The sequence below is a fragment of the Cervus elaphus genome, chromosome 4, assembly GCF_910594005.1.
Source record: "Cervus elaphus chromosome 4, mCerEla1.1, whole genome shotgun sequence".
In the NCBI taxonomy this organism is placed as follows: Eukaryota; Metazoa; Chordata; class Mammalia; order Artiodactyla; family Cervidae; genus Cervus; species Cervus elaphus.
In genome coordinates this window covers 54,530,623-54,555,599 of record NC_057818.1, presented here as the reverse complement: position 1 = coordinate 54,555,599, position 24,977 = coordinate 54,530,623, and the positions used below count along the sequence as shown (strand labels likewise).

At 56.2% G+C, this 24,977-nt stretch overlaps 2 protein-coding genes across 6 annotated transcripts; one reads left to right on the top strand and one right to left on the bottom strand.

Annotated features, from left to right (window-relative positions):
* The first annotated feature begins 1,191 nt into the window (after positions 1–1,191).
* Positions 1,192–3,736, top strand: TMEM160 (transmembrane protein 160). The gene is made up of 3 exons (XM_043899592.1): positions 1,192–1,432; positions 2,768–2,860; positions 3,391–3,736. The coding sequence occupies exons 1-3, from the start codon at positions 1,225–1,227 to the stop codon at positions 3,654–3,656; spliced, it is 567 nt and encodes a 188-aa protein (XP_043755527.1). The 5' UTR covers positions 1,192–1,224; the 3' UTR covers positions 3,657–3,736.
* A 108-nt stretch (positions 3,737–3,844) lies between these two features.
* NPAS1 (neuronal PAS domain protein 1) lies at positions 3,845–22,456 on the bottom strand. Of its 5 annotated transcripts, none has more exons than XM_043899588.1 (12): positions 22,096–22,451; positions 20,883–21,044; positions 20,022–20,257; positions 11,831–11,904; positions 11,471–11,560; positions 9,382–9,556; positions 7,861–7,976; positions 7,541–7,698; positions 6,701–6,807; positions 6,128–6,275; positions 4,999–5,093; positions 3,845–4,423 (listed from the first exon to the last, which is right to left on the bottom strand). In XM_043899588.1, exons 2-12 carry the CDS (start codon positions 20,981–20,983, stop codon positions 3,960–3,962), a joined length of 1,764 nt encoding a protein of 587 aa, XP_043755523.1. In that variant the 5' UTR covers positions 20,984–21,044; positions 22,096–22,451; the 3' UTR covers positions 3,845–3,959. The 5 variants fall into 5 exon arrangements, with proteins under 5 accessions (XP_043755523.1, XP_043755522.1, XP_043755525.1 ...); XM_043899587.1 differs by having other exon boundaries at positions 22,120–22,451; XM_043899590.1 differs by having other exon boundaries at positions 6,128–6,228; positions 6,701–6,734; positions 22,120–22,451.
* Between the last annotated feature and the right edge of the window lie 2,521 nt (positions 22,457–24,977).

The window sequence follows — 24,977 nt, the reverse complement described above, 5'->3', positions numbered from 1 at the left end:
AAAAAAGGACTCCTACAGAAGTGACTTAACTGGGTGTCTCGGGCTCAGGATCTCTCATGACCTTGGGCTGGGGCCAGGATCACCCAAAGATTTGACGGGGGGTGGAGGGTTCCCTTCCAATTAAGTTCACTCGTGTGGCTGGCATGCTGTTGCTGGCTGTTTGCAGGGAGCCTCAGTTCCTCTCCACGTGAGCCTCCACAAGGCTGCTTGAGTATCCTCACAATGTAGGAGCCGGTTTCCCACAGAAAAGGTGATTCAAGAGAACAAGGTGGAAGTCATAGAGGACCTTAAAGATCCATTCTTGGAAGTCACACTGTCACTTCCACAGCATTCAACTGGTCACACAGACCAGTCCTGATTTGATGTGGGGAGTGACTGTATTCAAAATGTGAAGATCACTGGGGTCATCTTAGCGGCTGACTGCCACAAACTCATTATTTTCTTTTTTCTATTCTTTTAAATTTACTTGGCTGCAAGAGGTCTTAGTTGTGGCATGTGGTATCTCATTCCCTGACCAGGGATCGGATCTGCGTCCCCTGCATTGCAACGCGGATTCTTAACCACTAGACCCCCACGGAAGTACTGTGTGTTTCTTTTCATTTGATGCACTTTGTAACCTGCATCTTGTAATGTGTTCAAAATAAATAATGTTTTTAAATTAAAAAAATTATGCCATGGCAAAATACTCAATGCCACTGATTTATTATTGACTGTTACTTGAAAAAAAAATTAAGTTGTCAAAAGGCAATCTTTTACACCCGTCTAGAAAAAAGACGGGATAGGAATACAACAAAATATTACCAGTAACCTCTCATTGGTGGGATCAGTGATGAGTTTTACTTTCTCCTTTGGGGTCTTCGAGATTTTGCAAACGTTCTACATTAAGTACCACGAGTTTTGATTCTTTTGGCCGTTAGAATTAATGTTATTAACAAAAACTACAAGTCCCGACAGACATTGCGCCTCCGACTTCTGAAGACAGGCCTTCCCCCGATGCAATGAACGCTGGGATTCGCAGTCCATCTCCGAAGCAAGGTGGGACGCACAATACCGGCACAGATGACAGAGGAGGGATCACCACCATTTCGACCAGTGGACAGTGCGCACTGGTCCTGAGTGGCGCGCAGTTAACCAATAGATAAGCGGCTAAGCCTGAGTGACGTGTACTTCAGCCTACGGGCGGCCCATGGGGCGGGGCGGGGCGCGGCGGCCGTAGTGCGAACCATGGGAGGCGGCTGGTGGTGGGCTCGAGCCGCCCGCCTTGCCCGACTCCGCTTCCGGGGGGCGCTGCTGCCGCCTCCGCGGCCCCGGAGCGGGGGTGCCCGGGGGTCCTTTGCCCCTGGCCACGGCCCCCGCGCTGGGGCTTCGCCGCCGCCTGTGTCCGAGCTGGACCGCGCAGACGCCTGGCTCCTCCGGAAGGCGCATGAGACAGGTCTGGGGCTGGGGCTGGGGTCAGCCTGGATGGGAGACGGGGTTCCGCCTAGCCAACCTGCCCGCGTGCACGAGTGGAGGATGGGGGCGGGATTTCTGCTGGAAACGGGGCCCGAGCTTAGAAGGGAGAAGGGCTTCCGTGTAAGCGCAGGGAAGCGGCTGGGCGCAAGAGCGCAGTCTGTCCGCACAGGAGAAGGGCTTGCGGATGGGACGCTGGGTCTGGTTTATGGGGTGCAGTAGGAATTGGAGAGGTTGGTCGGGCCAGCACACGTAGCCTTGTCCAACTGCGCTGTCTAGATGGAAGAGCCTTCCAAAGAGGGCTGTGGGCGGGGGAGTTGAATGTAAGAGGGGGCCTGGATGGAGGGGCCAGTTCAGGTTAGGGGACCACTCTGCATAAGGCGGGAGCGTAGAGCCCCACAGAAGAGGAGGGAAGTTCCGGATTGGAAGCGGGAACAACCAATAGAAGAAAAACTCTCGACTGATTGGAGGGTGTGGTGCCCCTGGCTGTAGGGGCGGGGCTTCACGTGGGCGTTGGAGGTTCGGATTGGAGAGCAGGTCTAGGTACAGGATGGGACAGGGGTGGGGGGATTGTAATCCTTCCAGTCCCCGCTAGGGGACCATTCCAGGGACTTGAATGGATGTGAATGACATCGAGGAGGAGCATACCCACTAGCAGTGAGGTTTCAGAAAGCTGAAGGGGAGGTTGGAGAGAGGCCTGGGAAAGTAGGGAGGTAACAATTTGTTGGGGGAATCTGAGAAAGAAGTGGGGCGGGGCGAGCCCATGGGGGATACACGTGTGGCAACGACGTTGACCCAGATGACCTCTTGGGGTCTTCCTGTCCTTAGATTTGTTGTTGTTGTTCAGTCGGTCAATCAAGTCTGACTCTTTGCGACCCCATGGGACTGCCAGCCGGCCAGGCTTCCCTGTCCTTCACCATCTCCCCGAACTTGCTCAAACTCATGTCCATTGAGTCGGTGATGCCATCCAACCATTTCATCCTCTGTCACCCCCTTCTCCTCCTGCCCTCAATCTTTCCCAGCATCAGGTCCTCAGATTCAAGTTCTGCAATTTTGATCCTAGATGCTCCTCTAGACTCTGTAGACTGTCTTGCATCTTTGGTGTTGCAGTTTGGGATGGGGAGGAATTCGGAGATGGAGACGTGAGAGGGTTTGGGGCAGATAGACTTTGGTAGGTGGGCCACCGGGACAAGGTGGGGATTTAGGGCCGCACAGGGTGGTCAGATGAAGAGGCGCCCCTCGGTTGACTATCCGGGCTGGGGGCTTGGGAGCAGGGTTTGGGCTGACGCTGACTTTTCTGCCCTGCCACCACCCCCAGCCTTCCTCTCCTGGTTCCGCAATGGCCTCCTGGCCTCAGGCATCGGGGTCATCTCCTTCATGCAGAGCGACATGGGCCGGGAGGCCGCCTACGGTGAGTGTAGACCCCCCTCTTGCCTCCACTGGGGAGTGTAGACCCCCCACACACACCCCGCAAGTTAGACTCTGTCCTGCCCCACCCCGTCACCCCCTGGAATAAATGAACCCCTCGTGCTTCCCCCACCAGAAGTGCCTCCCCTTCATTTGTGAGTGTCCTCCTTCTCCCCACCTCGTCCCTATCTCATGGGCACCGGACCCACCAGAGGGGCTGGCTCAGGGCAGAGCTGTGGGTCCTTGCCCTTTCCAATCTGACTTCTCAGCAAAGATGCGGGTCCCTGTCTCAGCCCCTCATGCTGCCCCCGCTCCCATCTTATCTTTGCTCTCAGTCAGGCCTCCCGGCTCCAAGCCCTAGCCACACACCACCCGCCCCCATTCCCTCTCATATCCCCGACCTTGGCTCTGTACTAACCCTCACCCTGCCCTTGAGTGCGCCCCATCCCCTTTCTAACGCCACCCCGGGCCCTCGACCCGCCTGGGTCCCCAGGATCGGGCTCCCTGACCCCAGTCCCCCTCTCTGTCCCACAGGCTTCTTCCTGCTGGGCGGCCTGTGTGTGGTGTGGGGCGGCGCCTCCTACGTGGTGGGCCTGGCGGCGCTACGGGGGCCCATGCAGCTCTCAGTGGGGGGTGCGGCCGCGGGCGTGGGGGCGGTGCTGGCCGCCGGCCTGCTCTGGGCTTGTGCCGTCGGCCTCTACATGGGCCAGCTGGAGCTGGACGTAGAACTGGTACCCGAGGATGACGGAACCGCTGCAGCCGAAGGGCCCGATGAGGCGGGCCGGCCTCCACCTGAGTGAGCCATGGGGAACCGGGCTGGGCGCTGGCCAGCACGGCCCGGAGGACCGGGACATTAAAACCTGACCCTTCCCGCTCTCCAGATTCCGAGTGGTGGTTACTTTGTCGGGGATGCTGAGCCAGGGGGAGAGGAGAGGCAGAGGCGGGCACGTGGAGATAATTAAGGAGGAAGGAGAGAAGAGGAGCTCCGTGGCCACAGAGTGAGAGCAGGCGTTTAATTCATGGGGGCTGAGAGCCCTGCCCCCATCCCCTTGGGGTCCCCACCCATCCTCCAAGTCCGGCCACGTGGAGGGCTGTCCCAGTCCTCAGTCCCCCTTCCGCTGCACCCTGGTGCCCAGGGCCCCGGGGTAGGGCAGGCCCAGGGCGGGGTAGAAGGCCTCTGGGAGGGCAGGGCCCGGGCCCAGCCTCTGCAGGTGTGGGTACACCAGGCCCAGCTCGGCAGGGCCGTAGCGGATGGTGCCCGGCCCGCACAGGCCCCGCATGACTGGGGGAAGGAAGCCGGTGTGCAGGAGGGAAGGTGGGGGGTCCCCAGGAGGCGCCAGGCCCCAGGGCCCCACCAAGTCCTGCTTCAGGGCCCCCGCCCGGATGACGGACGTGAACTCAGGCCTCGTTGGGGCCAAGTGGCCCGACAGCTCCTCGTCCTCACTGTCCTCCAGGTCTTCTGTCTCCCCGGGGACGGGCTCCACTTTGATGGGTTTGCCCCGGGGCTGGGGGGCCTCGTCCTCCTCGGGAGGGGTGGGCTGCTTTCCTTCCACTGGAGGCTCTGGCTCTGCAAGAGGAAGATTCTGAAGGGCGCCATCTTATGCATCCCCAGCCCTCAGCCTTCCCGTCTGTAGAACAGGCCATGCTCCGTGGACCAGACCCATGGGTCTCCGCTGTCTCCCCTTCAGGGACAGTTGGCAAAGTCTGGAGGCATTTTGGGGAGGAGGATGCGCCTGGATCCGAGGGGGTGGATGTCAGGGATGCTGCTAAACACCGTACAGTGGGGCGGGCTGGTCCCCACCACAAAGTATGACCGGGCCCCAGAGGTCAGAGGTCTGGACCCAGGCTGTCCAACGGGACTTCCTGCTGAGCTCTTCAAATGTGGGGAGGATGACTAAGGAAATGGAATTGAATCTATTTATGATTATTTTGTGCCACACCACATGGCCTGTGGGGTCTTAGTCCACCAAGCGGGTATTAAACCTAGTTCGTGGCAGTGAGAGCCCAGAGTCCTAACCCGCGGACATCCAGGGAACTCCTGGAATTTGAACTGTACTTTTACTGTAAATAGCCTCCACACCCCGCACGGGGCCCAGAGGCCGCTCAGAGCCTCCCAGGGGCTAGGCTGGAAGGAGAGGTCACCTGTGGGCTCTGGCTCCGGGCTGGACGCGTCCTCACGGGCCGCACTGGCCGGAAGCTGGAAGGCATCCAGAGGTGTCCGCTCCCCCTCGGCTTGGCTGGGACAAGACATGAAATTGGGAGCTAGGGGCCCAGGCCACCCAGCCTCGGGAAGGGAGCCTTCCTCCTGCCCACCAGTCTTGTGAGTGGAGACCTCCCCTCCCCCTCTGAGTGCAGGCACCTCCCCCCACTGCAGTGACTGGGGACCCCCTCCCACCTGAGGCACCTAGGCCTCATCATTGGACCCCAGACTTCAAGTTGGCTTCTAGACCAGCTTGGCCCTGTCTCCTGAGGCCAAACCTCTGCAGCCCATGGATGCCTGGATGTCACCCTAAGTGTCCCCTTGGGCACCGCATGCTCATCTGACCTCAGCATCTTCCTTCCAAACCTGCTGCTCCTCCCAGAGACCCAGGCCCAGACCCCGCAAAGCCAGAGATGGCCCGGTGGTCGCCCCCTGCCCTCCTGACTCCTCCACCCGTGCTGCCTGGCAACTCCCGAGGCTCCCAGCCCGTCTTGTCCCACAGACAGACCTCCTCTTCATGGCAGCCAGAGGGTCCTTGCACGAAGCCGATTTGACTGTGACTGCCTCCAGCTCTAAACCCTCTTGTGGCTCCCCAGTGCCCCACCACCATCTTCAGCTTCGTTCCTGGGGACTCTACTCCAGCCCAGAGTGCTTGCTCCCTTTGGTTCTTCAGCTGAGTCAGCTGGGCCTCTGAGCCTTGTCTGTGCTCAGCCTGGAATGTCCTCCCCACCTCTAGTTTCTTTCCATCAGTTGCTCTGGCCCTCTCGTAATTGCCTGCCATGGCCCTCCAGTACCCCAGAATCCACCTAGGCCTGAGGCTACTTTGCATCTGTGTTTCTCCCTAAAAGAGACCATCATTTCCCCTCTGCCTTCTGCAAGCAAGGTCTTTTTCCTCCAGGCCTTCACTCTCACTGGACTCCATTCCCCTTCATGTTTTTACCGCCTCACCCCCCTAGACTTGTCTAGCAACCCTCCCTGAGAGCTCCCACCCAAAGGTGGGAAGAGCTGGCAGATTCTTCTGGAAGGAGTTCTGAGCTCCTCATGGGAAGGAGGGGGGTGGGCAACCCTCACCTGAGCACATAGCTGACCCAGAGCACATGGCGCTCTCCAGGGCTCTTCCCACTCACAGCCACAGTGGCCACGGACTGCAGCCACACGAAGCCCCCGGCGCGCTGCAGCCAACGGTAGTAACCGGTCATCACCTGGCCCTTGTCCAGCACTGGGCCCAGCCCAGGGACCAGGAGAGACCGGAAGGGATGGGGTGGGGTGGGATGGACAGAGAGAGAGAGAGAGACAGGTGGACAGGGAGACAGGGGCCGAGAGGGGGCGGGTGACAGGGAAACAGGAAGGGTGAGATGGTGGGGAGAAGAGAAAGGCAGGGCAGAGAGAGACAGAGAGAACCTAAGTCAGAAAGACCAAGAGGGAACCTGGCAGCGAGGCCCCTGGAGTTTGAAGGCTGGGTCAGAGAGACCCCAGTCCCCGTAAATCCCATCCCCTGCCCAATTCCTGAGACTTTGCTCAGGGACGCCTCCCTTGCTGCTCGTTCTGTGATGAGCTGGCAACAGGAGAGACCATGGTCAGCCTCAAAGGACTTCCAGGGAGCAGGGCGGTGGGGTGCTCAGGTCTAGGGTGAGGGGTTCTCACGGTCCAGGTGGCTTTGGCGGATCCTGGTCGCATCCTGTCCATGGACAAACTGGTAGCAGCTGCGGCCCACCAGCTCCGAGGGCCCCAGGTCCATGTGGTCGCTGACCCTGAGAGCAGGGGCCAGCGGAGAGGGGGGGGGGAGAAGGGGTCCGCGACCATGGCAGGGGGAGAAGGGGGCGGGGTTGGTTCCGGAGTCACTCAGCGCCCAAACCCTGGCTCTGGAGTGCTCCGGGCTTCAGTTTTTCCCCCTTAAAACGGGCGGGAAAATATTTAAAATAATAGTGTCCCCTTTTAGGGCGGCTATGGGCATCCGAGCAGATGGCATTCCTGGGTGTGGGGTGGCCCCGGGCACTCAGAAGGCCCCTGAATTGTGGAGACGATTTCGCTATTTATTGATAATTTCCACCACCACCCCCCCCCCCCCGCCACCCCACCATTGCCTGGTGCGGGAAACAAAGTGGATAAGAGATGAGAGACCAGTGAGGCAGAAAGAAATAGGATCAAGAACAGCTGAGCTCTGCAGAAGGGAGCCGCGAAGGGAGGACCTGGCCTCTAGGGAACGGACGCGGCCCCGCCTCCAACCCACAAGCCCCGCCCCAAGGCCCCGCTTCGTCCCCGTAGGCCCCACCTCCACCCCGCAGGCCCCGCCTCTTCCCCGTAGGCCGGCCCCGTCCCCGCAGGCCCCGCCTTCACTCCTCTTCTAGGCCGCCCTCCGCCGCTTTCTCGCCTCCCGAGTCTCCCCAGGGCCGCAGCCTCCTGACTCCTGGCCTCTCTGACTCCCCGCCCGCCTCCCTCTCCCGTGCGCCCCCATCGGCCCACCTCTGACCCCAACCCCGGTACCTGCTCTCACAAGCAAGGATGGTGAGACCCAGGCTGAGTCGGAAGACGATCATGTGTCCGTGCAGCGGCAGCTCAGCTAGCGGAGCCGGCGGCAACGTGTGGCCGAGGGCCACGAGGCCCAGGGCGCGGGCCCGAAGGCGGCCGGTCACGTGGATGACCTGCGTCGGAGGCGGGGTCAAGGCGGGGGCCCTTGGGGCCACAGGGCCTGGCTCTGACCGTCGTCCCCAGATCCTGGGGCTCCCAGGAAATAGCTGGCAGGAACACAGGGCGGGGGAGGGGACGCGGGGGACAGACGCTGGGCGCGCAGAGCTCACACCCACCTTGTACCCCGAGGCCTTGACATGCAGACCCCTCTTGGTGAGGGTGGATTTCATGCGGATGAAGAAGGAGCGCTCCTGGACCCGGGAGGATGGAGACACCTCGGTGGGGCTGGCCTCTGGGGCGGAGCATAATGGAAGGTTATGGGGTCCTGAAGCGTACACTCACAGGCCACCCCCGCCCTGTGCAGACAGAGGGTCATGACCACAATCACTCTGACACACCTGATGGTCCTACAAGCCCGCTGACACCGTATACTAAGCTCCCCTCCTTCTCACCGGCAGCCAGCCCCCTCTTTCTAAAGCTCAGATCTGACCCTATACCTATGCTCTGAACCTGCCGTGGCTCCCTAGTACCCTTGGGAGAAAGCCCAGCTCCTCACCATGGCCTGAGAATGGCAAGCACTGCCTTCCAATGACATCATCTCCAGCCACAACCTCCAGGTCCCAGTTCAGACATCTCTGCCTCCACGAAGTCCTCCCTGACCCCCAGGCTGGGTCAGCTGCCCCTCTGGGGTCTCTCCTACCCCAGCCCTGCCCACTCTGGGTCATCACTGCCTGGGGACTGTCCAGTCTCCTCCACTGGACTGTGAGCCTCTGGAGGGTGGGACTGGGGCTCTAGCCACCGCTGTGTCACCAGCCCTACCCAACACAGGGCTGAGCACAGAGTGGGGGCTCCGGCTATCGGAACAAATAAGCCTCACAAATACAGATTATCCTATAAACCCTGTGAAGCAGTCTTATAAATAGGCTCACACCCAGATAACCCTGTCTGGGCCTCAAACTGAGGTGTAAATATAATCACGCTTGCCAACAATCCCACACGTGTCACAGACATCTCCCAAGCTTGCAAACACTGCTGATAGCTCACGCGATTTTCCTATAAAACAAGTCCCATATAAAAAAGCTTATTTATGAGAAAGACAACCTCAGTCCCCCAATATCTCAGAGCTAAAAGGAACTTGCAGGGTAGTCTCCAACACTCTCCCTCCTCAACACGGAGTGGAATTTTCCACTGGAGAGAAGGGTTAGAAGCACAGACCCTGCAGTCAGCCAAACCTGGGCCAGAGTCCAGCCCAACCACTTATAGCTGTGTGACCTGGGACACTTAACTCAACCTTTCTGTGCGAAGTCCCAGGTTCCTCCTCTGAAACATGGAGATCGTCACAGTTTCTGCTTCATGAGTTTGTGGTTGGGATTTAATAAAATTACGTACTTAAGGGCAGGGCACGTGTAAATGCCCAATAAGCACGCCTGGTAAATAATAATAACCCACAGGCACCCACCTCCAGGAGGGGGTCTTTAAAGCTCCAATCTTGGGTATTCAGGCATTCTTAGGGAGCTTAGGCAATTTTAGGGAGCCATGTCTCACTGTCTCAATTTAGACTCTGACTCATTTTACAAAAACTTGCTTTGCACAACTCTTAACAAGAGTGTTTTTGTTTAAAGAATACATATTTGGAGACATTGGACCCAGTGTCCCTCAGGCCTCTTTTTTTTTGGGAGGGGGGGCCTGGGAATTACCGATTTCAGGCGTATCCGCAAGCGAAGAGGAAGATGAGGAGGAGGAGGAAGAGGAGGGGATGGACGGCGGGGTGGGGGGCCCGGGGGTTGGGGCTCGCAGCCCCAGTTGCTCCAGCACCTCAGAGTGGTCCCCTGGGTGGATGTAGTCGAAGACGCTGCTGCCCGTCAGCTCCACCTGCGGGCGAAGGAGTGGGGGTGCAGGAGACCGGTGACGTGAGCGCCGTTGCTTCCCACCTTACAAGCAGGTGTGTTTCATACCAGTCTTGTGTTTACATTAGAAAAATAAAAATTACTTAAACTTTTTAAAAAGGAGAATATAAACTTAGGCTCTTCCCGTGCCCTCTCACTTCAAACCCAGAGATTATTAGGGATTTTCTGCCCCTACCTCCGGTATGAAGAAGCTGGGGGGAGGGGACTTCCCCAGTTGTCTAGTAGCTAAGACTGCTCTCCCACGACAGGGGACCCAGGTTTGTTCCCTGGTCAGGGAACTAGATCCCATGTGCCACAACTAAGACCCAGTGCAACCAAATAAATTAAAATCAAATCAAATAAAAGAAGCTGGGGGGGGTGGTTGGAACAGGGGTGTCATAGCCTCTGTTTACCCAGTTCCTGCTTAATCACTCTCACCCCCATACAGCAAACAACTGCACCCTGAAATGACTCACAGGATGTCCCAGCACGAATGGAAATCAGGACACAAGCAGTGGAATGGCTTTCAAACTCTTTAAAGTATTAGAACCTTTTAATTAGATTTTTACATTCAGTTCAACCCTCAAATTTATCGCAGCGGTCCCCTCATCTCCACACGGTCCCAGAGCCGGCAGCCATCTTCTCCCGTGTGTTCCTGCCCCAGAGTCCTCACTGGTTTTCTTTCCTTCAGTCCTCACACACATACCCCTCCATAAGGTACTCCTTGGACCATGGCCTTCCTCTGCTTGGAAACCTACCATGCTCCCACTGCCCCTGGGTTTGGGGGTCACATGCTTCCCTCTATTCTCATTAAACCCCCCCCACACACACAAACTTCCAGCCTTCCCTCCACTTATCCTTCCCTTCCTCTTGTCCATATTCCCCCTTCAAGGTCTTCCTCTTCCATGAACCTCCCTCCAACAACTCACCCAAGAGCTGCTCACAAAAGCCAAAAACCAATGCACTGAATTTTCTAAATTGGCCATTTGTCAAAATCGCTGTAAAAACGCTAAAAGTTGGTGGCAATTTGCATTGATTGGATCAGCAAGACCTAAGATGCTGCAAGGAGCCAGGACTCCAGGGATGGGGGTTTTGGGCTTCTCTTTGCCCTGCTTGCCCTCTCAGACACCAACTTCAGGAGCAGAAACAGTGGGCTGAAATCAAGGCAAAATGCAAACCAGTCAACTAAAATGCCCCCCAAAATCCTCCAAGCTGGCAAAACCCGAGTCCTCCCAATACGAATGGCTGGAATCCTTTCCAAGTGTTAAGAATAGGCCTTCCCTCGTGGCTCAGTGGTAAAGAATCCGCCTGCCAATGCCAGAGGCTCGGGTTCGATCCCCGGTCCAGGAAGATCCCACATGCCGCAAAGCAGCTAAGCCTGTGCGCCACAACCTGTGCTATTCACCGCAGCTTCACCACAACTACTAGCCTCAGGTTCTACAGCCTGAGGATCACAACTACTGAGCCCCACACGCCCTAGACCCTCTGCTCCACAACGAGGGGAGCCCGTGCAGCGCGACTAGGGAGTAAGCCCCGCTCTCCACAACTAGGGGAAAGCCAGACGTGAAGACCCAGCATGGCCAAAAATAAATAAATAAGTACAGTTATTTGTTAAAAGTGCTAAGAAGAAACACTTTTTGGTAAATATCAGTACATTTGGTGACCACTCACAGGCAAACTTACCTTTCTGCTGACTTGCTTTCTTCAAATCGACCTATTACTTTAAAAACCCTCCTCTGCATTTGGTGTCATGTTGGGTCCCAAGGAACACACTTTGGGACCCAAAGAGCCCATCCACTTTTTTTTTTTCAATGTTGGTTTGGTGAGGCCAGGAGAGAGGAGGGCGGGCAAGGGAGACAGCAGCTGAGCTGGGCCAGGCGGCCTGCTGCGGGCCCCTTACCTGTGAGAGACCCAGGTAAATGGAGACGGTCTCTGAGATGTAGAGAAACTTCCCGTCCTGGTTCAAGGCAAACACGAAGCCATCCAGGGACTAGAGTGGGGAGAGAGGGTGGGGGGCATGGGGGGAGGAGGACACAGCATCTGTAAGAGGTTCTGAAATCTGGATCTCTGCTTGTGATGGGTTAATCCGGGGTAAAGGGCTTCAGTGGCCCTGGGGAGGAGGAGGAAGAAAGGGGAGCCCCAGCAGCCTGCCTCCCAGTTCTGGGGCTCCCCCCAGGCTGAGGCTGGAGAGAAGAGTGCCTTTCTCCCAAGTCAGCCACCAGGTGGCAGCAAGGAGCAGCAGGCGGGGAAGGGGCCTCACCTGTAGGATGTGTCCGCCCAGGTGCTGCTCAAAGACCTCGGAGACCAGCGCCACGGGACCCCTGCGGCCTGGGGCTGGGGGCAGAGTGAGGAGTAAGGCCAGAGCCTGCTGGTTTGACCCCTGACCTCTGGGAAGACCCCCAGGGAAGCAGGCTACATATCGCCCTCTCTTGTCCCCAGTCTTGAGGCACTGGGGGGCCTTGTCAGGGAGAGACCCAGGGTGTGAGGAGGGGCAGACAGACACGCAGAGACAGACAGACACCAGGAGATAGAGAAAGGGGTTCATTCATTCATTCGCCCATTCAGTCCTCCAGCAAACGCCCTGGGCATCTGGCCTTCACTGGGCAGTGCTAGAGACAGAGTGGGTGAGGACCAGGACACCCACCCTTGCCCTCACAGGGTACCCAAGTCAGGGCAGATATAAACGAGCCAGAAACTGACAAATACAGAACTACCATCTGTGGCCATTGCTAGGGAGAATCGAATAGGTGGCATGGAATAAAGAAAAACGGGGTAGGGCCTGTTGAAGGAGGGGCTTCTGGGCTCAGACCTGAAGGATGAGAAAGAGGCAGAAAGGAGCCAGAAAAAAAGAAAGAGACAGAGAGATAGGGACATAGAGAGACATTGAGAGACAAAGATATAAATAGATGGACAGAGATACAAAGGAATAGAGAAAGAGATAAGGACATTACAACTCAACAACAAAAGGATGAGGAGTCCAGTTAAAAAAACGGGCCAAATCAGGAAACTCAAACAGGGGCTCTGGATCAACCTAGAGGGGTGCGATGGGGAGGGAGATGGGAGGGAGGGTCAAAAGGGAGGGGGTATATGTACACCTGTGGCTGATTCATGCTGAGGTTTGACAGAAAACAGCAGAATTCTGTAAAGCAATTATCCTTTAATAAAAATACTAAATTTTAAAAAATGGGCCAAAGAGGAATTCCCTGATAGTCCAGTGGTTTGGACTCAGCGCTTTCACTGCTGAGGGTCCGGGTTTGATGTCTGGTCAGGGAACTAAGATCCTGCAAGCTGCACAGCACAGCCAAAAACAGAATCAAAGTCGGGCAAAGGGTTTGAACAGACAGTCATCCAAAGAAGACACACAAACGGCCGATAAGTACATGAAAAGATGTTCAACATCATTAGTCATTAGCAAAATGCAAATGAAAACCACAATGAGAGATTATTTCACACCCACTAGGATGGCTAGAATTTAAAAAAAGAAAAAGAAAAGAAGTGTTGGTGAGGATGTGGAGAAATCAGAAGCCCTGTGTGTTGCTGGTGGGAATGGGAAATGATACAGCCAGTCTGCAAAAATAGTTTGGCGATTCCTCAATAAGTTAAATATAGAATTACTATTTGTTGTTTAGATGCTCAGTCGTGTCAGTCTTTTGCGACCCTGGACTGTAGCCCTCCAGGCTCCTCTGTCAATGGGATTTCCCAGGAAAGAGTACTGGAGTGGGTTGCCCTTTCCTTCCCCAAAGAACGACCATATAACCCAGCGATTCCACTCCTAGGTATATATCCCAAAGAACAGAAAACAGGTGCTTTAACAAATACTTGGACGTGAATGTTCATAGCAGCATTATTCCTAATAGCGAAAATGTGGAAACAACGCAAATGTCTACTAACTGCTGAATGAATAAGTAAAATGTGCTAAATTCATACAGTGGAATGTCATTCGGCCATAAAAACAAACGGAGTACAGATCCACGCTGTGACATAAAGGAACTTTGAGAACCATTATGCTAAGTGAAACCAACCGAACACATGAGGCTACATAGTGTAGGATTCCATTTACATGAAACACCCAGAACAGGCAAATCCAGGGACAAGAAGCAGATTAGTGGTCGCCAGGGAGGGGCAGGAGAAGCTGGGAGAGACTGTGACCCACACAGGGCTTTTGGAGGGTGATGAACATGAACCAGACAGACGCGCTGGCTGCACACTGTAAAATGGTGAATGTCATGTTACATACATTTTAGCCCAATACAATTTTTAAAAAGAGAGATAGAACGATATATAGACACAGAAATTGAGATAGAGATAGACAAAGACAGAGAGACACGATGATAGAAGGACAGGGACTTCCCCCAAGGTCCGGTGGATAAGACTTCCCATGTTCAATGCAGACAGCACGGGTTCGATCCTTGGTTGGGGAGCTAGGATCCTGCAGGCCACCACCAGCACAGAACATTTTAAAAAAATAAATAAAGAGATGGAGGGATGGAGGGAAAGAAATGCATGAAGAGAGATACAGGGAAAGTGGCAGGAAGAGACAGATAGTGAAGGAGACGGAGGCAGAGACATAGGCCGTCCATCCCCTCCACAGTCAAGAGCAGAGGGGTCCAGACATCCAGGCTGGGCGTTGCAGAGAACGACTCCCCAAGCAGTCTGTGCTCAGACTGGGGAGTCAGTGACCCTGAGGGTCCCCAAGCACCCGGCTCCTGCCGGCCTGAGGGTCCAGGTCTGGTGTCTGTCACTGTCCCTCCCTGGCTGTGTGCCCTGGGGCCAGTGCTTCACTTCTCTGTGCCTCAGTTTCTTCCTCTGTCAAATGGGTTTGCTAAGAGGACTGGCTGATCCGTTAGGGGATGTTGAGTATTCATCCCGCCTAGGGAACAGAGAGGGCCTACCAGGGGCGGGCATGCAGCAGGTGCTCCCGAAACAGAACCTGGGATCAGTATTAATAGCCTGATTACTATTGTGATTTCCAGACCATCAAAACACCAGGCGGCGGAACGCCGCCCCCCTCCCCCCCCCAATCAGGACACAGCCCCCAAGCTCCACCCCAGCTTGGCCACGCCTCCTCCCTCCAGGAGCGACCCCCCATATCCTCACGGCTGTTCACACCCTTTTCCCACCCCCCCAACCTGGAGTTCCAGGGACAATAACTGAGGGGGGTGGTGGTGGTGATGGGGACCCCTCCCCCGAGATGCAGCAGGAACCAGCCGGGTGACAGGCGGGAACAATGCCGGCTGCTAATTGTCGCAATTTTCCCCTGTCATTTTTGCTAATTCCTTCATTTCCCCTCTCACAGGATCAGCCCAGGTCAGACTGAACGGCTGCAATTAACAGCGTTAATGGGCACGTCGGGATGGGGGTGCGTGTAGCGGGGAGGGCTCAGCCACTCGCTCTTCCCTTATCCTGTCCCCTGGGTCTCTGCCCATCCCTGACTGAGGGGTCTTTGAGGGGTCTTAGGACTCCTAGCCCTCCCCTGCCCCAAGTCCACCGACTCCCCGCTTCCTCCTTCTTCCCCCGTCTCTCCCACAAATACCTCAACAACTGTCCCTCCAAGATCTGCTCCTTGTTCACGTCCAAACCCCAGCCATCATTCCCTCTTTCAACAAACATTTGCTGCGTTTCCTATCAAGTCAGCCTCCCCTGGAATAAAACTGCCCCAGTTGTCATCTTCCCTCCAAACCAGAGGGGGCGCTGAGGGGCCAAGGGGAGAAGCTAAGGCCTCACCCAGGGGTCCCGGCCCCACCGCCCACCCTCCGCCGCCCTGGGGGCTCTGCTGTCCCAGACTGGTGGGGATGAAGGGCTGGGACTTTAGAAACCTGTGGAAGTCTGGGAGAGGGAGACCCCCTGCCTTCATCAGAGTGCCTTGCTCCCTGGAAGCAAGCCTGAGGCCTGGAGCCGGGGGAATTCTGCCTGTACTTTCCTCAGCTGCATCTGTGAAATGGGTCTAGGGCTGGAGCTGGGTGGGCTCATGCATGCAGATGGCAGAGCCAGGCGCTGCTGCTGCTCACTCCGCCGTGTCCCACTCTTCTTGACCTCATGGACTGTAGTCCACCAGGCTCCTCTGTCCATGGGATTTTCCCAGAAAGAATACTGGAGTCTGTTGCCATTTGCTTCTTCAAGGGATCTTCCCAATCCAGGGATCGAACCCGTGTCTCCTGCATTGGCAGGCACTGCGGAAGCCCATACAGTAGGCGAGTCTGTGTTATTCTTCGAGGCATTTCTATGGATAAATTCCACTACAGGCACCTTCTGGGGGTTACCTTGCTGTCCACCTTGACCCTCTCTTTCCTCACACCCACACCCCTGTTTGGTAAGTCCCAACGCTGGACTGTCACTGGATCTCCTGGATCCCACCACCTCTCATCCCACCACCCCTACCCTGGCCTAGCTGCCTCATGTCCAACCTGGATCACCTCGCTTGCCTGCTCACTGGGCTCCCTGCTTCTTCCCTCACGTCCATCACCTCTGTGGCTCCCATCTCACTCGGAGTAGCAGCCAAAGTCCTCGCCATGGCCTGAGAGGCCCTGCAGGAGCTGGCCCCTGACCCGCTGACCACTCCCCCTCCACTTACTCCTCCCTTCCTCTCTGTAGCCCCTGACCTCACCGCTGTGGCCTGTACCCACCAAACTGATTGTCGCCTGCCTCAGGGCCTTTGCACTTGCTGTTCTGTCTGCCTGAAACCCTCTTCTTCCGGCTTTCCTGAGAGCTTGCTCCCTCACCTCCTCCCAGTCTCAGCTCAAAGGTCACTTAGAGGGGTCACGCCTGACATGTGAATTGAGATGTCCCCCCACCACCTAGTTCTAACAGTGCTCTGTCACTGAGTTGTATCTGACTCTTTGTGACATCATGGACTGTAGCCCACCAGTTTCCTCCGTCCTTGGGATTCCCCAGGCAAGAACACTGGAGTGGGTTGCCATTTTCTCCTCCAGGGGATCTTCCCAACCCAGGGATTGAACCCACGTCGTCTCTTGTGTTTCCTGTATTGGCAGGTGGATTTTTCACCACTGTGCCACCTGGGAAGCTTCCCCGCCCACCCCCCAGTTCCATAGTTGCCCAGCAAATATTTAGTGATCCCTCCCTGTGTGCAGGTACTGTTCTAGGCTCAGCAAATAAGGTGCTGTAGGGGAGAAACACGATAAACAAGAGAAGGGACTTCCCTGGTGGCCCAGTAACTAAGATTCCAAGCTCCTGGTGCAGGGGGCCTGGGTTGGATTCCTGGTCAGGGAACTAGATTCCACATGCTGCAACTAAGGAAAAAAAAAAGACCCTGCATGCTGCAACTAAAACCTGGCGCAGCCAAATAAATTAATAAATTTTTTTAAATTAAACAAACAAGAGAAATAAGAAATATATATCAGATGGCAATAAGTACTATGGAAAGAAATAAGGCAAGAAAGGGAGACAGGACGTGCCGGGAGCAGGGGGTTGTTATTTTTTATTTGGCTTCACTGGGTCTTAGTTGTGGCATGTGAACTTTTTGTTGCAGTATGTGGGATCTAGTTCCCTGACCAGGGATTGAACCCGGGCTGCCTGTAATGGAAGTGCAGTCAGCCACTGGACCACTAAGGAAGTCCTTTTATTTTTAATAGTGCGGTTGGGGAAAGCCTGACTGAAAAGCCCACATTCTAGGAGAAGGAGGGGGTTCCTGGTAGAAGTATAGCAGGTGCAAAGGCCCTGGGGTGGGAACAGGCTTTTCTGAACAGCAAGGTGACCCATGTGGGGCAAGGGCTTTAAGTCATTAGAGAGGTAGAAAGGGGACGTTAGGGAGGTAGAGGGCAGGGGACCAGGTTTGTAGCCAACCTCCCAGGGCAGGAGCTTTGTCCTGTTCCCCGCAGTGTCCCCAGTCCCTAGAAGACTGCCTGGCACAGCTGAATCAATGACAATGAATGAATGATAGGAGATCAAAGCTGTCTTCTCTTCAGACTCAAAGCCCCTGGGCTAGACTTCAACATTCGTGATCCCATTTTACAGATGGTAGCATGAGGCCAGAGAGAGGCCAAGCCCAGCAACCCAGAACCCATCCCTGGAGACCCACACATATGCCAAGTATGGTGATAGAGAAGGTGAGCATCAGAGCCAGACCACTTGAGTTTGAATCTCATCTGGGTCCCTTGTTGGCTGTGTGACCTTGGGCAAAGAGCATCACCTCTCTGGGTCTGTTTTCCAGTTCTGTAAAATAGGGATCAAAACACTGCCTCCCTCTGATGATTTCTGAGAAGATTAAGCAAGTGAATTTGAATTCAGTGCTCAACTTAGTGTCTGCCGCGTATATTATTACTAGTATTTTTTAGGAGAACGGGGGAGTCCCCCCTCCTTTAGAGAGCCTACATTGTGCTTTTCTCTGACGGCAACTAAGTCACTGGCCTCAGTTTCCCCATCTGAACTGCTGAAGCAGGTTCTTGGCCTCTTGCTGAAGACCCCAGGAGAACAGATGCCCCCATTTCTTAATTTTGGGGGGAGTCCACTCAGTTCCTGCCCGGCACACTGCCCTGCCCCGCCTTCCCACCTAAAGGCAAGGGGGTTGCTGAGGTCGGTGGTCTGCCCCCTCGAATGACCCATCCTGGCAAGCGGGGAGGGGGGAGTCCGGGCGCCGGCGGGGCTGTCCCCCTCTCCCTTTCTCTCCCCGGGGCTTGGGGACAATAGACAAGATGTTTATCCCCCGCCGGCGCACATGTTGTTCGCGGTAATGACAGTAATCAGCGGCGCTAATGCCGCATTCTCTCCGCGCCAGTCAATTCGCCTAATTACCGCCTGGGAAGCCGGATTATTTAAATTTAAATGGTGATTTATTGCGAACTTAATCAATGCTATTTTCTCTCCCCCCTCCCCCCGAGACCAGGGCAGGAGGGGAATTGGAGCCCCTCCAACCCCAGCCTAAGGACAATCCATCTTGGGGTGGGGGGTGCCCCAGTTGCCTAGGGTGTCCTGTCCCTGTTACCTGAGACCTCTGAAGAACACGATTCGCTCACTTCCAGTAATAAGAGTAAAGCAATAAAACATAAAATAGAAGTAATAACAATAACGTAACACTTCTGTGTAATGAAGTCTGAATAATAATGAAAGATATCTAAAAAAAAAAGTAGATATCTATCTATATATATCTGTGTTTTACATGTTCTATATTTTAACATATTATCGATTGCTATCATGTCCTGGCGAGTAGCATGGCAGCCTGTCCAGGGCAGGGACTTTTTTTTTTTTTTTTTTAGGGCAGGGACTTTTATCCAGTTTGTTTCCGGCTGGGTCCAGAGGGCTCAGAACAGTAGCAGGCACACAGGAGACGCTCAATAAACCTGCAGGTACCCACTGATACAGGCTTCCCCGGTGGCTCAGCGGTTAAAACAAAACAAAAAAATCCGCCTGCCAATGCAGGAGACGCGGTTCGATCTCTGGGTCGGGAATATCCCCTGGAGAAGGAAATGGCAACCCACTCCACTATTCTTGCCTGGAGAATTCTATGGACAGAGGGAGCCTGGTGGGCTACAGTCCATGGGGTCGCAAAGAGTCAGACTGAGCAACGGAGGGACTAAACAACAACCACTGATAACAGTAATTGCTACACAATGGCTGTGTACTCTGAACCAGATGTGTTTAGGGTCTTTATTACCTGGTAGACCTTTTTCTCTTCTCAGCCTTGGGGAGGGGAGGGGCTTCATCATGATTTCCATTTCACAAATGAGGCACAGAGAGGTGAGGCAACTGCCCCGGGGGGCACAATGCTGGGGAATGGCCAAGCGGGGACATGGACCTCTGTCTTACTGAAGCTCGCCATCTTACCTGCCATGTTATCCCGTCCCCCTCCCGCATCCCAGACTGGGAATTCAGACGCCAGAGTCCTTGTGTTCCCTCTGGGGGTCCCTCCGGTCTCAGTGCGGGGTGTTTCTTGCTCATTAGCAGATGGGAGGCCCAGGCTGGGTCCTCTCTGTCCCGCTCATGGAGCTGCGGGTCTCCTTTGTGAGAATCATGAATCATTTCCTCTAATAAAAATAACAGCCCTTTCTAGTGGCATGACCCCTGGTACGGCCAGGCCAGAATTCATTAAACCGACACTACCTGGCCAGAGGGTTTGGGGGCAGGAGGAGAAGGGGACGGCAGAGGATGAGATGGCTGGATGGCGTTACCGACTCGATGGACATGAGTTTGACTAAACTCCGGAAGTTGGTGATCGACAGGGAGGCCTGGAGTGCTGCGATTCATGGGGTCGCAAAGAGTCGGACACGACTGAGCGACTGAACTGAACTGACCTGGTGAGCCCATTTTACAGATGAATGAACTGAGGCGTGGACAGCAGAAGCTGTCTGATAAGAACGCACAAAAGGTCTGACTCCAAATTTTGTACTCCCTTCCTTTCGGGTGGAGGAGCTTGGCCACAGCTAGAGCGCAGCTCAGACCCGGGGTCCCCTGCCCTGGGGGAGCGCGCCAGGACCCCGCCCCCGCGCATGCGCACTCACCTAGGCCCGCCGGCGGCCCCGAAGACCTCAGCCCCCAGGGCGGCGCCCCGAGGGCAGCAAAGCGGCGCAGGCGGAGGTAGGTGACGCTGAGACGCACGATGGACGCCTTGTCCAGCTGGCTGGAGATGGCTCCGGGCAAAGGCAGTAGCTTGGCCAGCTCGAAGAACTCCAGGTTCTCCTTTCCGCGCCGCGAGCGCGCAGCGTTACGGGACTTTTCCTTGCGCTGCGCCTGCAGGCTGGGCGGGCGGCGCGGAGGGAGCGTCAGCGGGGCCCGGGGACTCTGGGATCAGGAGCGGCGGAGGCGAGCTCCGCCTCCTGGGGCCTCGGGAACGGGGGGAACGGGACGTTGGAAGTGGGTTCAACACTCTGGAGGTCGGGACAGAGCCTGAGAGTGACTTCTCCGCCCAGCCGTGGGGCAGGACTTGGGGGTGTAAATGCTCGGGGGAAGGAGGAAGGAGAGGGGAGCGGTAAGAATGTTGAGTAGGAGTCCCGAAAAAGGGGGCTAGGAACCGAACGCCCAGTGTGCGGTGAGTTGCAGAACCTCGGTAGAGCAACTCCGGGTGAGAAAGTCTAGCCCGAGGGGGCGGGGCGGAAGGTGAGTGTGAATTCTTCCCGGACCCCGCCTTAGGGGCGGGGCCACAGTCCGAGGGGCGGGGCGAAGGTGAATATGAATCCTCGTCGGATCCCGCCTTGGGGCGGGGCCACAGCCCGAGGGGCGGGGCGAAGGTGAATGTGAATCCTCGTCGGATCCCGCCTTGGGGCGGGGCCACAGCCCGAGGGGCGGGGCGAAGGTGAATGTGAATCCTCGTCGGATCCCGCCTTGGGGCGGGGCCACAGCCCGAGGGGCGGGGCTTTGCTCACCAGGGTCCAGGCGGGGCCTTGACCACGAACCCCGGCAGAAAGTCCCAAGGGACGCTGCCGCCTCGACCTCCCCCTCCACCGCTGGGGTAGGGGGTCGCCATCTCCGCGAGGACCCGTTCAGGCGGGCTCAGAGCGGCCTGCGGGACTCGAGAGCCGCGTCTCCTGCAGCAGGAAGGAGCGGGAGGCAGCGCTCAGTGCCCGAGGGGGCACGTGGGACACCTGGTAGGCAAACCAAGGTCCGCGGGGTGGGGCGCAGGGTCCCAGCGAGGAGCTGCCGCGGTAGGCGGCCTCAGTTTCCCCTCCCCGGAGGCCAGGCTACACAGCCCGCAGCTCTCACCGTGCCGGGCTCGGGCGAAGCTCACTCAGGGTGAGGACGTGCCCCGCCGCCGCCTCCCCCGCGCCGCCCGCCAGCGCGCCCGCCTCACGCCCGCGCCGGGCCGGCTCCCGCATACCAATAGGCGCACGCGGCGCGCATACGGATCGGACCGGCCCGCGCGCTGCGTGCCAAGCATGCCCAAGCCGGGCGGGGGGCGGGCGCCTCGCGCCTCGCCGGGGCCCAGGCGAGACCGGCTCCAGTCCCCAGAGCCCTCTAACCCGGGGACCTGCTCCCACCACAAGCCCATCCCAGGAGTCTGGTTTTCGCATCTGCGGTGCGCCTATTTCCCGGGCTCGGTTAAAGAGATAGGGGCGGAGGGGACAGAAACTAGAGACCCCACCCGATGCTCTCCCCACGGACCACCCCTCACCCCCTGGGGGTGATGCCACGTGTCTGGGCCGCCAAATCTCCGCAACCACAACTTCCTCCCTGAAGACCCCCGATGCAGCGGCCAGCTCCTCAGCCCGAGGTAGCCCTCAGGATGGATCCAGAATTCTGAGCCCAGGTGTCCTGGTATTCAGATTCCCCAGAACCGGAAACATGTTCAATTAGGTCTTCATTCCTCCAGGGCTAGGCATTCAGGGTCCAGCCCCGTTCCCCACATCCACACCGCCCCCAAGCCTCCCCAGCCAGGTCCCCCGATGCCCTAGACCTTGGCGTTCAGATTCCCCAGCCCCCTATTTCTCTAGGACCCAACCTCCGTGCGCCCCTACCCTCAGCCCCGGGAGACAGGCGTTCCGATGCCCTAGCCCCCAGGACACTGGAGTCCCGGTCCCCTTCACCTCCAGGACTCAGGAGTTCCCTGTCCTCTCATACCTGCCCCCTGGCGTCCCCTACCTGCAAGACCCACCGCCTCGTTACCTGGCCGCGAGGGCAGGCTCCGGGCGCGGCGTGGGGCCGGCCGGGCGGCGCAGAGGAGCGGCCCCATAGACCCCGGGGCGGGTCGGGCTCGGCGGGGCGCGCGGGCTGTGGCGCTAGGCTCTCCGCGCCCGCCGAGGCCTCGCAGACTTGGATGCGTGGGGACAGCGCCGGCGGGCGGGGGCGGGGCCTGCTGGAGCCCCGCCCACGGAGTCTCCGCCCTTCGGTCCTGCCCCGCGTCAGCCACTCGGATCTTTTCCGCGGTTGTTGTTCAGTCGCTCCGTCGTATCCGACTGTTTGCGACCCCATGGACCGCAGCACGCCAGGCCTCCCTGTCCTTCACCATCTCCCGGAGTTTGCTCAAACTCATGTCCATTGAGTCGATGATGCCATCCAACCATCTGGTCTGTCTTCCCCTTCTGCCTTCAATCTTTCCCAGCATCAGGGTCTTTTCCAATGAGTCGGCTCTTCGAATCAGGTGGCCAAAGTATTGGAGCTTCAGCCTCAGCCTCAGTCCCTCCAATGAATGAAATTCAGGTAGGGGGTTCCAAGCAAGGGAGTCCTGGGCTGCTCAGATATCTGAGCCCTCTTAGCCCACCAGAAGCAGAACCTCAAAGTCAGCTTCCCCACCCTGAAAGGGGAACACCAGAGTCCAGGCTCTATCTCTATATACCCCACTGGAAGGAACTATCACCCTGTTTTCCCCAAGAGTACTCAACACGACACCTAGGAGCCCCCCCGGGACAAGGAGGGCATCCTGCACCGGAGTCCCCTGTAGGGGTGGAGACCCAGACGTCAATGTCCCCTCCAGGGACTCAAATCCAGGCGTTAGAGACCCTTTTCCAGGAGAGAACTTAAGAATGTCAGCGAGGCCATCCGGACAAGAAGGGGACCTTGTGCTCAACAACCACCCCACCCCGCCTCTGCCTTATAAGACCAGGATTTGACATCTGGACCTCCCAGGGACTGGACACAGGGGTCCGAGGAACTTCAGAGACCAGGACCCTGGGTTCTTAGTTCCACCACTGCTCCCATGGGAACCCCAACATCAGAGCTTCCCGTTAGACCATACATGGGAACTAAGGGATTATAAGCGCCTCCCTCAGAGAACTGGAGACCCAGGTGACCGAGCCAGCTCTTTCCCACTCTGGTAGAAGATACAAAACCTCTCCCTCCCAAGCCACTTCAGCAGCCTGGCATGGGGGTTTCTAGGCATTTAAGTGCTCGAAGGGGCTTCCCAGGTGACTCAGTGGTAAAGAACCCACCTGCCAATACAGGAGACTTGAGAGACTTGGGTTCCATCCCGGGGTCGGGAAGATCCTCTGGAGGAGGGCATGACAACCCACTCCAATATTCTTGCCTGGAGGATCCCATGGACAGAGGAGCCTGGCGGGCTACAGTCCATGAGGTCGAGAAGAGTGGGACACAACTGAACATGTGAGCATGACGTGCTCCTAGGAGACCACAATGCAACTAATGAAGGTGGGCCAGGAGTCTTAGGAGAGGGGGGTGGGCAGGGCTGGCAGACAGCTAGGGTCTTCCTGAGGTTGGACAGAGGAACCAAGGCACACACCTCTGCACCCTCATGTGCACGGGCTGATAGGAACACTCTTTTTAAAAAAAAAAAAAATTTTTAATATTCATTTAAAGAAGGCTGAGAACCGAAGAGTTTATGCTTTCAAACTGTGGTGCTAGAGAAGCCTCTTGAGAGTCCCTTGGACAGCAAGGGGATCCAACCAGTCCATCCTAAAGGAGATCAACCCTGACTATTCATTGCAAGAACCGATGCTGAAGCTCCAATACTTTGGCCACCTGATGCAAAGAGCCGACTTATTGGAAAAGACCCTGATGCTGGGAGAGATTGAAAGCAGGAGAAGGGGACGACAGAGAATAAGATGGTTGGATGGCATCATCAGCTCAAGGGACATCAATCTGGACAAACTCCGGGAGATGGTGAAGGACCGGGAAGCCTGGCATGCTGCAGTCCTTGGGGTTGCAAAGAGTCAGACACGACTGAGTAACTGGATAACAATTGAACAAGAATACAAAATTTATTTATTTATTTTATTTTTGTCTGTGCTGGGTCTTCATTGCTGCACGCAGGCTTTCTCTAGCTGTGCTGAGCAGGGGCTACTCGCTCTCTAGTGGCGGTGCACGGGCTTCTTGCAGTGGGTGGCTTCCCTTGTTGTGGAGCACAGGCTCTGGAGCACAGCCTCAGTAGTTGTGGGGCACAGGCTTAGTTGCTCCAAGATATGTGGGAGGCGCTTTAATCCCATAGTTCTCATTTATGGGCTAATGGGAAACTCTGATGTCGAGGTTCCCGTGGGAGCAGTGGTGGAGCTAAGACGCCAGGATCCTGGTCACTGAAGTTCCTTGGATACCTGTATCCCAGTCCTTGGAAGGTCTGGATGTTCAATCAGGATAACCACACTGAACAATTTGAGAGCTAATCTTTTATGTGTGACGTGGGCCTTGGCTCCTGAGACCATCTCAGGGAGTCTATGAGGTCAAATTTTCATAGCGAGACATTTTCTGCCTTTCCACTTCCTTCTCCCATGAGTGTCTGGTGGTGGGGGAGGTTTCCAGAGGCTCCCTGGCCTATGATATCACAGCAGACCACAGGCATAAGCAGCCAGGAGTGTCCAGCTGTCTTCTGTGAGGCTGGACTTTAAGGAGCTTTACAAATGTGTAAAATAATGACACTCCTTTCACTAAAATTTTTCTTAAAATAGGTTATTTATGTTAGCCTGTAATGCATTTATTACTGCTATTTAAAAATGCCTTTTGAATCCTTTTCAAGAATTTCCAGTTTTCTTCTGATATGACTTATGAAACAGAAATAAAAGCTCTTTGGTCTTCCC

Bases quoted from the DNA above. Each gene is read 5' to 3' on its own strand.
- TMEM160 (XM_043899592.1), top strand. From the start codon at position 1,225: ATGGGAGGCGGCTGGTGGTGGGCTCGAGCCGCCCGCCTTGCCCGACTC. The intron at 1,433-2,767 runs GTCTGGGGCTGG...CACCACCCCCAG, and splicing joins CCGGAAGGCGCATGAGACAG to CCTTCCTCTCCTGGTTCCGC. The intron at 2,861-3,390 runs GTGAGTGTAGAC...TCTGTCCCACAG, and splicing joins GGGCCGGGAGGCCGCCTACG to GCTTCTTCCTGCTGGGCGGC.
- NPAS1 (XM_043899588.1), bottom strand. From the start codon at position 20,983: ATGGCGACCCCCTACCCCAGCGGTGGAGGGGGAGGTCGAGGCGGCAGC. The intron at 11,561-11,830 runs GTGAGGCCCCTT...TCCCCACTCTAG, and splicing joins TGGGCGGACACATCCTACAG to TCCCTGGATGGCTTCGTGTT. The intron at 5,094-6,127 runs GTGAGGGTTGCC...GTCTTGTCCCAG, and splicing joins TGGGTCAGCTATGTGCTCAG to CCAAGCCGAGGGGGAGCGGA.